At 32.9% G+C, this 12,590-nt stretch overlaps 1 protein-coding gene across 1 annotated transcript in view; it reads left to right on the top strand.

Annotated features, from left to right (window-relative positions):
- ADAM9 (ADAM metallopeptidase domain 9) overlaps positions 1 to 12,590 on the top strand; it is a 95,287-nt gene that overhangs the window by 43,676 nt on the left and 39,021 nt on the right. Inside the window, exons 11-14 of the mRNA XM_051975555.1 lie at positions 2,390 to 2,523; positions 5,004 to 5,175; positions 7,593 to 7,685; positions 8,244 to 8,439. Of these exons, the coding sequence (XP_051831515.1) occupies positions 2,390 to 2,523; positions 5,004 to 5,175; positions 7,593 to 7,685; positions 8,244 to 8,439 (595 nt within the window). The remainder of the gene's footprint in view (positions 1 to 2,389; positions 2,524 to 5,003; positions 5,176 to 7,592; positions 7,686 to 8,243; positions 8,440 to 12,590) is intronic.

The raw sequence follows: 12,590 nt of genomic DNA on the forward strand, positions 1-12,590 counted from the left end.
TTCTCTTGACCCCAAGTAGTGATACTCTATCCACTGTTGATTTATCTATCCCCATATCCCATTTTTCTTAAATTCTATTTGCCTTCTTAACTCATTTCTCGTTTTTTTTTTTTTTTTTATTACATTTGTCTAGTTCTGAGGGAAAGTTGAGGTCATCCTCTAGTATAGTTTTACTTCTTTTTCCTTCTGTAACTCATTTAAAAAGTTAGATATTATACCTTTTGGTGCATTTTTAGTAATATTTCTTTGCTTTCTATGATATCTTTTAACACATTATAGTCTCCTTCCTTATCTCTTTTAATTGGATCTGTTTTTGTTTTTGCTTTGTCTGACATCATGATTACTACCACTGCTTTTTTTTTCTTAACTTCAGCTTATGTATAATAAATTCTGCTTCAGATTCTTATGTTTACTCTATCTATGTGTGTCTATGTATTTCAAATTTGTTTTCTTAGAAACAACATGTATGATTCTGAGTTTTAGTTAATTCTGCTATTCACTTATATGGGTGAATTAATTTCATTTTCATTTATAGTTATGATAACTGTGTATTTCTCTGCATCCTATTTTCCTTTGTTTATCCTTTTCACACTCTTATCTTTCATCTATCCCTTCTCATAAGTGTTTTACTTCTGACCACTATCTTCTGCAAACCATCTTCTCTTCTGTTAGTTCCTCCTTCTCTCCTTCTCTTTTTCTCATTCCTTTTGTTTTCTTATAAGATTGATTTTTTTTAATCCAATTTTTTATTCCCTCTTTGAGCCAATTCTGATGAGAGTAAGAATTAAACATTGTCTATCACCCTCTCCCCCCATTCCCTCTCTACTGGTAATAGTTCTTTTATGTCTCTTTTATGTGAGATAATTTACCCCATTATACTCCTCCCTTTCCCTTTTGTTCCAGTACATTGCTCATTTTTTTTAGATCATCCCATAATATTCAACTTATATTTATACTTCTATGTATGCTTTTAATTAATAGTAATACAGTTCTTAGTATCTTCTTCCCACATAAGAATATAAAACATTTTATGTTTTCTTTTTCCTTTTTTTTTTATTTTTTAATGCTTCTTTTGAGTCTTGTTTTTGAAGATCATTTTTGTTATTCATCTCAGATCTTTTAATTAGGAATGCTTGAAAGTCCTTTATTTCTTTAAATATCCATTTTCCCCCAAAGAATTATACTCAGTTTGCTGGGTAGGTGATTCTTGGTTGTAATCCTCACTCTTTTGCCTTCCAACAAAGATTGTGATTGAAATTTGCTAATGCTTAGGTATTCTTTTAAACTATTGCTTTTATTTTATTTATTTATTTATTTTTATATTATATTTTATTTTATAATAACTTTTTATTGACAGAATCCATGCCAGGGTAATTTTTTTTACAACATTATCCCTTGCACTCGCTTCTGTTCCGATTTTTCCCCTCCCTCCCTCCACCCTCTCCCCTAGATGGCAAGCAGTCCTATATATGTTAGATATGTTGCAGTATATCCTAAATACAATATATGTTTGCAGAACCGAACAGTTCTCTTGTTGCACAGGGAGAAATGGATTCAGAAGGTAAAAATAACCCAGGAAGAAAAACAAAAAAGCTAATAGTTCACATTCATTTCCCAGTGTTCTTTCTTTGGGTGTAGCTGCTTCTGTCCATCATTTATCAATTGAAACTGAGTTAGGTCTCTTTGTCAAAGAAATCCACTTCCATCAGAATACATCCTCATACACTATTGTTGTTGAAGTGTATAATGATCTCCTGGTTCTGCTCATTTCACTTAGCATCAGTTCATGTAAGTCTCTCCAAGACTCTCTGTATTCATCCTGCTGGTCATTTCTTACAGAACAATAATATTCCATAACATTCATATACCACAATTTACCCAGCCATTCTCCAATTGATGGGCATCCATTCAATTTCCAGTTTCTAGCCACTACAAACAGGGCTGCCACAAACATTTTGGCACATACAGGTTCCTTTCCCTTCTTTAGTATTTTTTTGGGATATAAGCCCAGAAGTAACACTGCTGGATCAAAGGGTATGCATAGTTTGATAACTTTTTGGGCATAATTCCAGATTGCTCTCCAGAATGGTTGGATTTAAACTATTGCTTTTAAAAAAACTAGATGAAGTAACAGTCTCATCGGCCCATGAAAACTGAGGCAATCACTTTGTTTCTTAGAAGGTCTCTAAGAATATCTCCCATCAATTGCTCTTTAAAAATCATTGCATTTAAGCTAATATATTCCTGAACAAGTCCAAAAAACATTCATGTAAATGTTGATTTGTATACCACCTTGTAGAATACCTAATTAAAACTAAATGTAATTCTTTTTGTTGAGCAGATATCTTTGAGAAATAGCACTCCATAATCATATTCCTCTTTTATATAGTTTGGACAAATCAGTGTGGAGACCTTTGCATCCATTGTTGCTCATGAGTTGGGACATAACCTGGGAATGAACCATGATGATGGAAGAAACTGCAGTTGTGGAGCAAAGAGTTGCATCATGAATTCAGGAGCATCGTAAGTCAGATATCTTGGCTTTGGAATGAATAGTAAAATAGAAAAATGATCTTTAAACTTGAAGAATAAAGTACCAACCTCTTTTTTTAGAAATTAAATAGCATAAAGAAGCTATTCATTTCTGAAATAGAAATTGTAGATATCATATTAAAAACTTGAATAGTAACTCACATTTACGTAATGCTTCAATGCTTTAAAACTTTAAAAAAGACCTTTTCTCATAACAATCATGTTTGCAGGCATTACCAAGATTGTAACATGGAAAACACTGGATTTTGAAGTTAGGGCAGTAGTTTAATCTTAACTCTTATCTTTCTGTTTTAATACCTTTGATTTATTTATTTTTTTGGGTCTTAGATTCCACAAGTATAAAATGAAGAGGTTTGACATGATAATTTTTACAGGCACTTACAGCTTTAAATCACAATCACATGATTACTTTTTTTGCAGATTTGTAAAAGGAGGCTCAGATAGATTTATATCGCTTCATCTAATTATACAGTTAATATATTTGAATTTGAATTCAGGTATTCTAAGTCAAAACCCAATGTTCTTTCTTCTATATATTTTTATTTTTGCCAGAGATTACTTCCTAACTCCATATCTAATATACTTTCCACTGAGCCATTTAGCTACCTCAAAAATATGAGTAAGCCTCAACATATTATCAGAGAAGAACTATAAAGGAAGAATGTTATAAAAGGTATCATTAGAGTGATGTGATTATAAAAGGAGATAGGCAGACAAGTATAATGAGAATAAGGAAAAGAAATATGGGAAAATGAGAATAAGGGAAAAGAAACCCCCAAAATGTTGTGAGGTTTTACAAGAAAGCCGGAATAAAAGTTGGATAGGATAAAGTATACAGGCCGAGTGAGATCTGCATCACTAAAGTAAATACAGAAATCAATGAATTCACAGATTTATACCCAAGTATGGCAGGCTAGTCATATGTTTTCACTTCTAACCCATTTTCTTTGATAGAAATACCACCTCTCATCATCTCTTACAAATAATCTTCTTTCCCTAGAGTTTCACAATTAATAGTAAACATGTCCAAAGAAAATACAGCAAAGCCTAGATCTTCATGTCAGTAAGTCAACCAATAAACAGTAAATAATGCCAGATACTATGCTAAGCACTGGAAATACAAAATGAAGTAAAAGACAGTTCTTGCCTTGAAAAGCTCATGATTCTAATGAGAAAATAACATGTACAAAAAAATTATATATAGGATAAATCAAAGATGATCAACAGAAGCACAATTTCTTGTATCAAGAAAAATTTCCTGTGTAAGGTGACATTTAATTTGGAACCTAAAAGAAAACAAGAGGCAGAGATGAGCAGGGAAAGCATTCCAGGCATGGTGGAAAGCCAGCGAAAATATGTGAAGTTAAAAAATGGGATTTATCTTTTTAGAGAAAGAACAAGGAGGCTGGTGTTATTAAATGTCAGAATACATGGCACTACAGTATAAGGTGTAAGAAAGGATTCTACATTTGATCCTGAGGATAACTAGAAGTCATTGGAATTTATTTAATAGGTAGGTGACATATCAGACCTAAACTTTAGGAAGATCTCTTCCTAAATACTAAAAAAGGTTAATTATTTTAAAATTCTAATCTAAGAACCCTATTTTAACAGATGAAACTGTATGACTTGGGCAAGGTATTTTGAATAGTTGTAGTCAAGTAAATATAAATGTTAATAGCTGCTTGTATTAGGCTGATTATAACCAAGAAAATCTGATTTTAGAGTCAGTTACAAAGAGCTATACATGATTTAGAAGTTGACATTTAGCCATTGGATTGTTTTGGAGAATATAGTGAGATCAGAGGAGCAGTATGACATATTGGTTAAAAAACACACACACACACACACACACACACACACACACACACACACAAAACCCCAAGAGATCTGGAAGATTTCCTGAGTTCTTGTTCTGACTTTGCTACTTATGGCTTGTATTTTGATAAGTCACTTAGAGAAGTCTTATTTTGTCGATAATTAATTACATTTGTACTGTGTTCTGAAGACAGGTAGGTAGTGCAGTGGCTAGAGTACTAGACTTAGAATCAGGAAGTTTTCATTTTCCTGAGTGCAAACCCAATCTCAGACATTTACTAGCTGTATGATCCTGAGCAAGTCACTTTACCCTGTTCATTTCAGTTTTGTCATTTATAAAATAATATGGAAAAGGAAATGGCAAACTGCTTCAATGTCTTTGCCAAGGAAACCCCAAGGAGAAGTTGGAGAAGACTGAAATAACTAAATAATCATTGTGCTAAGAGGAAAATGTTTTCAGAGTATCTTTTTGTATTAATTTTAAAAGTGTTTTAGTATTTTCCAAATGTGAATTCTTGCAAGTACTCTTTCTGTTTTATGCAGCAATATAAAATATTTTTGATTTTTTTGATTTAGTTGTATTTTTGACTTGTAAAATAACATGAAAACTTTTCTCCTTGTATTTCTTTTAGAGGTTCCAGAAACTTTAGTAGTTGCAGCGCAGATGACTTTGAGAATCTGACTTTAAATAAAGGAGGAACCTGTCTACTTAATATTCCAAAATCTGATGAAGCCTACAGTGCCCCTTATTGTGGTAATAAAATAATAGATCTGGGGGAAGAATGTGACTGTGGTTCTCCAAAGGTCAGTAATTATTATTATAATTTTTGAATTCTGTTTTTTTTTTTTTTAAATTTTTTTTGTTTTGAAATTTAATACATAAAGACAAAAAAGAGAACATTTCCATGTATATAGCACAATAAAAAATAGGATTCACTAAAAAACTGAATTTACATTTCACATTGGTCTTTTTGAAAAAACTATATAACAAGTACTACATATAATTTTTTAAAAATTAGCTTTTAATTTTCCAAGTATTTGCAAGGATAGTTCTCTATATTCATCCTCACAGTCTTGTGTTCCAAATTTTTTTCCCTTCCTTCCTCTAGATGGCTGGTTATAGACACTTTAATAACTCTTTCAACATAATTTCAAATTACTCTCCAAAATTGGTAGATTAATTTACAGTTCCACTAATGGTGAATTAATGTCCTAGTTTTTTTTTTTTCCTCTTCCTAACATTTGTTGTTTTCTTCTATCATTTTAGCAAATCTGATAGGTATAAAGTAATATCTTAAAGTTGTTTTAATTTATTAATCAGTAATTACATAGAGCATTTTTCTATATGACTATAAATTGCTTTTATTTCTTCATTGGCAAACTGCCTATTCATATCCTTTGACTTTTATCAATTAGAGGTTGGCTTATGTCCTTACAGATTTGACACAGTTTTTAATATATTTGAGACATGAGACCTTTATCTGAGAATATGTCTAGAAACATTTTTTTCACAATTTTCTGCTTTTCTTCTGGTCTTGGCTCCATTGATTTTATTTGTAGAAAACTTTTATAATGTAATATAATCAAAATTTTTCATTTTATGCTTCACAGTGCCCTCTGTTTCTTATTTGTTCATAAATTGTCATAAATTGTAAGTCTGATAAGTAATATATTTCCCATTTTTCTAATTTTCTTGTGATAGCTACCTTTATATTTGTCATATATTCATGTTGTTTTTATCTTGACAAATAGTAGTTATTAGTCTATGTTTGGTTTCTACCAGATAGCTTTCCCAACAATTTTTACTAAATAATGAATTCTTATTCTCCCAAACCAAGGTCTTTATACTTGTCAAATACAAAGTTACTATACTTATTTGCTGCTGTCTATTATATGTCTACTTTGTTCTGCTAATCTGCCTTTCTATTTCTTAGCCCCAGCTAGTTTGGGTAATTATTGCCTTATGATATTTCAAAATCTGGAACTGTTAAGTCTACTTTCCTTACATTTTTTTTCATTAGTTTCTTTGAATTTCTTGATCTTCTATTCTTTGAATGAATTTTGTTATTTTTCTAACTCAGAAAAAGTTTTTTGGTAATCCAATTGGGAGGACATTGAATAAATATATTAATTTCATTAAATCATTTGTTATATTGACCCTTCCTATTCATGAACTATTAATATTTCTCCAATTATTTAAATCTTATTTTACTTGTACAAAATTTTTATATAATTTTTTTCATATATTTCTTGAGTGTGTTTTCTTCCAGGTATAGTCTTCCAGGAACTCCTTTTGGGCTTATGACCCTTTGACATTTCTTTTTGCAGTAGCAGTGGCTTTTTTAACTTCACTGTCTTCCTCAGAATATGAACCCACACCTTCTCTGTTTCCATAGTGACTGTCTGTGATTGGGTTCTTTCTCCTTTGTTTATTCATTTTTGTATTTATTTTATTTTTACCAATTTATTATTGTAGTCATGTTCTAGTCCCAAGGTGTGGGAGATAGTACTCCAGGTCTCAGGTTCTTCTTATTGTTATTTCCTGAGCTCTGTTGAGGCATTTCTCTTCACCCCTAAGCCCATTGCTTACAAATGGTGTTCCTCCCCCAAGTTCCTCTGGCAGTTGTCAACTTCAGTTTTCCCGGCCTGGTGAAATCATGGACTCAACTCTCCTACAAGGGCCCATAGATAGCAGGGTCCCTGTCCTTATGCTTTTGTACTCTCAAGAAGTGTGCTCATCCTTTTTGGCTGTAGCTATCCAGGCCTAATTCTAGTGTGGTCAGCTCAACTGAGATAACATTTAAAGTGTTATATAAATGTGAGTTAGTATTATTAGGTTGCTATGACTTTATTTTATTCCTCTAGCCCCAAGTTGGATAGCTTTTTGGTAGTAGGCAGTTGGGGGCTGTTCTGAGTGTGGGGATTGTGATGATGAACATGTACCTGTTCAATTTGAGAATTGTAATGCTCTTACGTGTGTGTGTGTGTGTGTGTGTGTGTGTGTGTGTCTGTGTGTCTGTGTGTGTGTGTTCCTTTTCTTTTTTGTATCAAGTTGCCCTTTCCTTTTATCATTGCAACCATTTTTGGGAAATAGGAGTAACATATATTTAGGCTGGATCATTTCTTAATGTGTGAAATTCTTTCTGTTTAGCACTCCTGATATCCTATCATTTATATGGCTTTAAAGCCTTTTCTGACAGCCAATTTATATCATCTAACAGGAATGTGAATTGGACCCTTGCTGTGAATCAAGTACTTGTAAGCTCAAATCAGGTGCTGAATGTGCATATGGTGACTGTTGTAAAAACTGTCGGGTAAGAAAGCTTTCTTGTTTGAAAAATAAAAATATTAATCTTTTGCCTTCTGAAATCTCTAGTAAAAAAGGTACTTATTTTGTTGTATGATTAACAAGGAAAGCTTTATTGGGTTTTAATGTGTTGTATATTTGTGGCATTGAGGGAAATTCTGCCATAGCAAATGTCCTTGTATATTTGATCAATCATTCAACAAACATTTATTGAGTACTTTAAAATTTTGATTCTAATTGCCTTCAGGCCCCTTTTTGCCACTTTTATTGCAGAGATGAATGGAGATTTTATATAGCTTTTTAATTTATTGAGTTTCCATGATATGATAATTTATCACTTAGTTTCCAGAATATTGGTTGATAACTTTTATATTCTGGGTTAGGATGATCTTTGGTAAGTAATTTCAGTCTGCCACCAGGACTATACACAGACTCTTTCCAACATAATAGATCTTTTTTGTCATAATGGAATGACTTTTGTGGAGTTTTTGCATGTGTCTAACTTTGATTTACTTATTAAAATTGAGCCAGTACTAACTGTTTGATTTGAATTTTGTTTTTCCAGTTCCTTCCAGGAGGTACTCTATGTCGGCAGAGTGCCAATGAGTGTGATCTCCCAGAGTATTGTAATGGCTCATCTCAGTTCTGTCAGCTAGATGTTTATGTTCAAAATGGACACCGATGCCAGAACAATAAAGCCTATTGTTACAGTGGCATGTGTCAGTTTTATGATGCTCAGTGTCAAGTCATCTTTGGCTCAAGTAAGATTTAAATAGAAAATATTTTGAGTGATATAATTTTTAAGATGTGTTTAATTTGTCAAACTAAAATAGTTCTAATTTTAATTTTCTTAAATTTCTATAGCATTGAAGATGCATATTTCTTTCATTTGCTTGTGCGTAGGCAATTCTTTTATTGAAGTATTATCATCAAATGTTTAACTACCTATTTTCTGTATGAAAATGTGTACCTAGTTTGTAGTTTATAGTAGTCAAAAAATGCTTATTATCCTTTTGGAACTCACTAAACATCCTGTCTTGATATTCCTTTTAATAAGGTATTTTATGTAGTAATGTAATGTTTATTTTTATTTAAAAAGATGGGATTTGTAAGACAAGCCATGTATAAAGAGTAAGTTTTGGTGTCAGGAAGAGTTGGATTAAAGTCTTCCCTCAGATTGTGTTTGTACCTTTAACTTAACCTTTCATTCCCCTATTCAACTCTAAAACAAGGGACCTTAACCTGGCATTGATGGATAGATTTCAGGGTTTTTTTGTGAATTTGGATGAGGAAAGAAAATCACAACTTTCTTTCTTTTTTTTTTTTTTTAATGTTTTAAAATAACCTTTTATTGACAGAACCCATGCCAGGGTAATTTTTTACAGCATTATCCCTTGCACTCACTTCTTTTTATATATATATATAACCATTATTTTGCTGTACAAAAAGAATCAGGCTCTGAAATATTGTACAATTAGCCTGTGAAGGAACTCAAAAATGCAGGTGTGCAAAAATACAGGGATTGGGAATTCAGTGTAATGGTTCTTAGTCATCTCCCAGAGTTCTTTCGCTGGGTGTAGCTGGTTCAGTTCATTACTGCTCCATTGGAACTGATTTGGTTCATTGCTGAAGATGGCCAGGTCCATCAGAATTGGTCATCATATAGTATTGTATATAATGATCTCCTGGCCCTTGCACTCACTTCTGTTCCGATTTTTCCCCTCCCTCCCTCCACCCCTTCCCCCAGATGGCAAGCAGTCCTTTATATGTTAAATAGGTTACAGTATATCCTAGATACAATATATGTGTGCAGAACCGAACAGTTCTCTTGTGGCACAGGGAGAATTGGATTCAGAAGGTATAAATAATCTGGGAAGAAAAACAAAAATGCAAGCAGTTTATATTCATTTCCCAGTGTTCTTTCTTTGGGTGTAGCTACTTCTGTCCATCCTTGATCAATTGAAACTGAATTAGCTCTCTTTATCAAAGAGATCCACTTCCATCAGAATACATCTTCATACAGTAACATTGTTGAGGTATATAATGATCTCCTGGTCCTGCTCATTTCATTCAGCATCAGTTACATGAAGTCTCGCCAGTCCTCTGTATTCATCCTGCTGGTCATTTCTTACAGAACAATAATATTCCATAACATTCATATACCACTAAGAATGTTATGGAATATTATTGTTCTGTAAGAAATGACCAGCAGGATGAATACAGATGAATGTTATGGAATATTATTGTTCTGTAAGAAATGACCAGCAGGATGAATACAGAGAGGACTGGCAAGACTTACATGAACTTGCTAAGTGAAATGAGCAGAACCAGGAGATCATTATACACTTCGACAACGATATTGTATGAGGACATATTTTGATGGAAATGGATCTCTTTGACAAAGAGACCTAACTAAGTTTCAATTGATAAATAACGGACAAAAGCAGCTACACCCAAAGAACGAACACTGGGAAACGAATGTGAACTATCTGCATTTTTGTTTTTCTTCCCGGGTTATTTATACCTTCTGAATCCAATTCTCCCTATGCAACAAGAGAACTGTTTGGTTCTGCAAACATATATTGTATCTAGGATATACTGCAACATATCCAACATATAAAGGACTGCTTGCCATCTAGGGGAGTGGGTGGAGGGAGGGAGGGAAAAAAAAATCGGAAAAGAAACGAGTGCAAGGGATAATGTTGTCAATATAAAGTAATCATTAAATTAAAAAAAAACAAAACAAACAAACAAAAAAAAAACATTCATATACCACAATTTACCCAACCATTTTCCAATTGATGGGCATACATTCATTTTCCAGCTTCTAGCCACTACAAACAGGGCTGCCACAAACATTTTGGCACATACAGGTCCCTTTCCCTTCTTTAGTATCTCTTTGGGGTATAAGCCCCGTAGAAACACTGCAATCACAGCTTTCTTTAAATATGTTTGATTTCCTTTGTTATTATTTTGTTTTTAAGCATTTCTGAATTCTAAAGAGTCCATAGGACTCACCAGACTGCTAGAGTTGTCTATTATGTGGAAAAGTTAAGAACCACTGATCTAAGATTCTAAGTTTCAGAGTAGTTTCTAGTCTTCATTGACAGAAGGGTTTCCTCGTTTGGAATTGCCTATAGCAAGGAATTCACAGGTCTCTCTATCAAAGACCAAATTGCAAGGTGTAAACCTAAAGAAATAATTCCTCTTATATACTTCATGCAAATGGCACGTAGTTTAGCAACCTGTTAGACAGGTAGTGTTGCCTTTTTGGATAATAGAATCTTAATATTTAAACTAGTCCTTTTCATTTTTCTTGAATATGAGGTGGTCTCTTTAGAATCTGTTTAGACTTCAGCATGATTATTAGCATCCATTGATTGACTCATGAATTTAGTAATCATTTAAAATAAGCTGATTATAGCAGTATCAACAGAAATTTGAAAATGAAAGATACATATATGTGTGAGGCATTATTTACTCACTTTACAGAAGTTCAGTGTGCTTGTATATAGATTATACACACACACACACACACACACACACACACATATTCTTAATCTTGTAATTACTCCATGGTCCAACAAGAATCCTATATTCGCTAGTTAGGAGCCATTCAGTTGAGCTATCTGATCACAGATAAGTCCTCAGAGTCAAAGATAACACCAAGATTTTCAACACAGAAGTTTGAGTGGAATGGATAGTTTAAAAAATAAAAAGACAAATAGATCAGAAATCAGGTAAGGGGAAATAATAAGTTTCATGCTAAAAACCTTGTGTTACAGTGAAAAGAGCATTCACTCTGGAATGAAAGGACCTATGTTCAAATTCTGCCTCTTATTTTTACTGTTTTTGGAACCTTCATTTCATGGGATTCATTTTCTTTCTGTCAGATAAGAGGATTGGGTTGATGATAATCTTTGAGGACTCTTCCTGTTTTAGAGCTGTAATTCTATAACCTATAAAATCCTTTTCTTTAAATGTCAACATCTTGCAATCCCATTGGTTGTCATGAGTTTAATAATCAATTATGTAAGTGACTCCCATATCTGAGCAGTTAAGTAGTACACTGTGTAGAATATTGGGCCTGAAGTGAGGAAGACTTATCTTTCGAGTTCAAATCTGAGTTCAGCCATTATCTGTATAACCCTGCACAAGTCACAGTTTTCTCATCTGTAAAATGAGCTGGAGAAAGAACTGACAAATTACTATAATGCTTTTGCTAAGAAAATCCCAATTGGGATCACAGAGAGTCAGACACACTTAAAATGTCCAAACAACAAAGTCCATATCTTTATTTCAATAAAACCCGTATCTTTATATTTAATTTTTTTTTTTGTCCAGTCCATCATCATCTCAAACTCATCATATTCAAAATTACTCATTTATTTTTCCTCCCAAATTCACTGCTATTCTAAATAATCCCTTTTTAGTTTACCACCATTTTTTCAGGCACCTATGTTTACAAGCTCATGTCTTTCTTTTACCCCCATGTTTATTCACATTTATGCAGAATCCATTAGGGAAATAACAAAAGATGAAATAAAATGCTAACCCTTATGCTCATGATGCACACATTTTGTAGACGAAATCAGACAGCTCAAATAAATATCATGCAAAGTGATTTATAAGGGGATAAGAGAAGCACAAAGTAAGTGTGTTTTGAGGCCTTTGGAAAATAGCTGATGATAAGATGGTCAGGCAAGTTTAATTCAGTCCAACAACCATTTGTTAAATGTCTGTATGCAAAGTACTATGATAATCTCTGTAGATATAACAATGGAAAATGATAGACCATATACTTATAGAGAGTAGCCTCATTTTCATGAGTTCAAACTTAGGATCAGATTCTTACTAGACTTGTGACCCTGGCAAGTCACTTAACCCTATTTGCCTTTGTTTCCTCATCTAT

Source organism: Antechinus flavipes, chromosome 2, assembly GCF_016432865.1.
Source record: "Antechinus flavipes isolate AdamAnt ecotype Samford, QLD, Australia chromosome 2, AdamAnt_v2, whole genome shotgun sequence".
Taxonomy (NCBI): domain Eukaryota; kingdom Metazoa; phylum Chordata; class Mammalia; order Dasyuromorphia; family Dasyuridae; genus Antechinus; species Antechinus flavipes.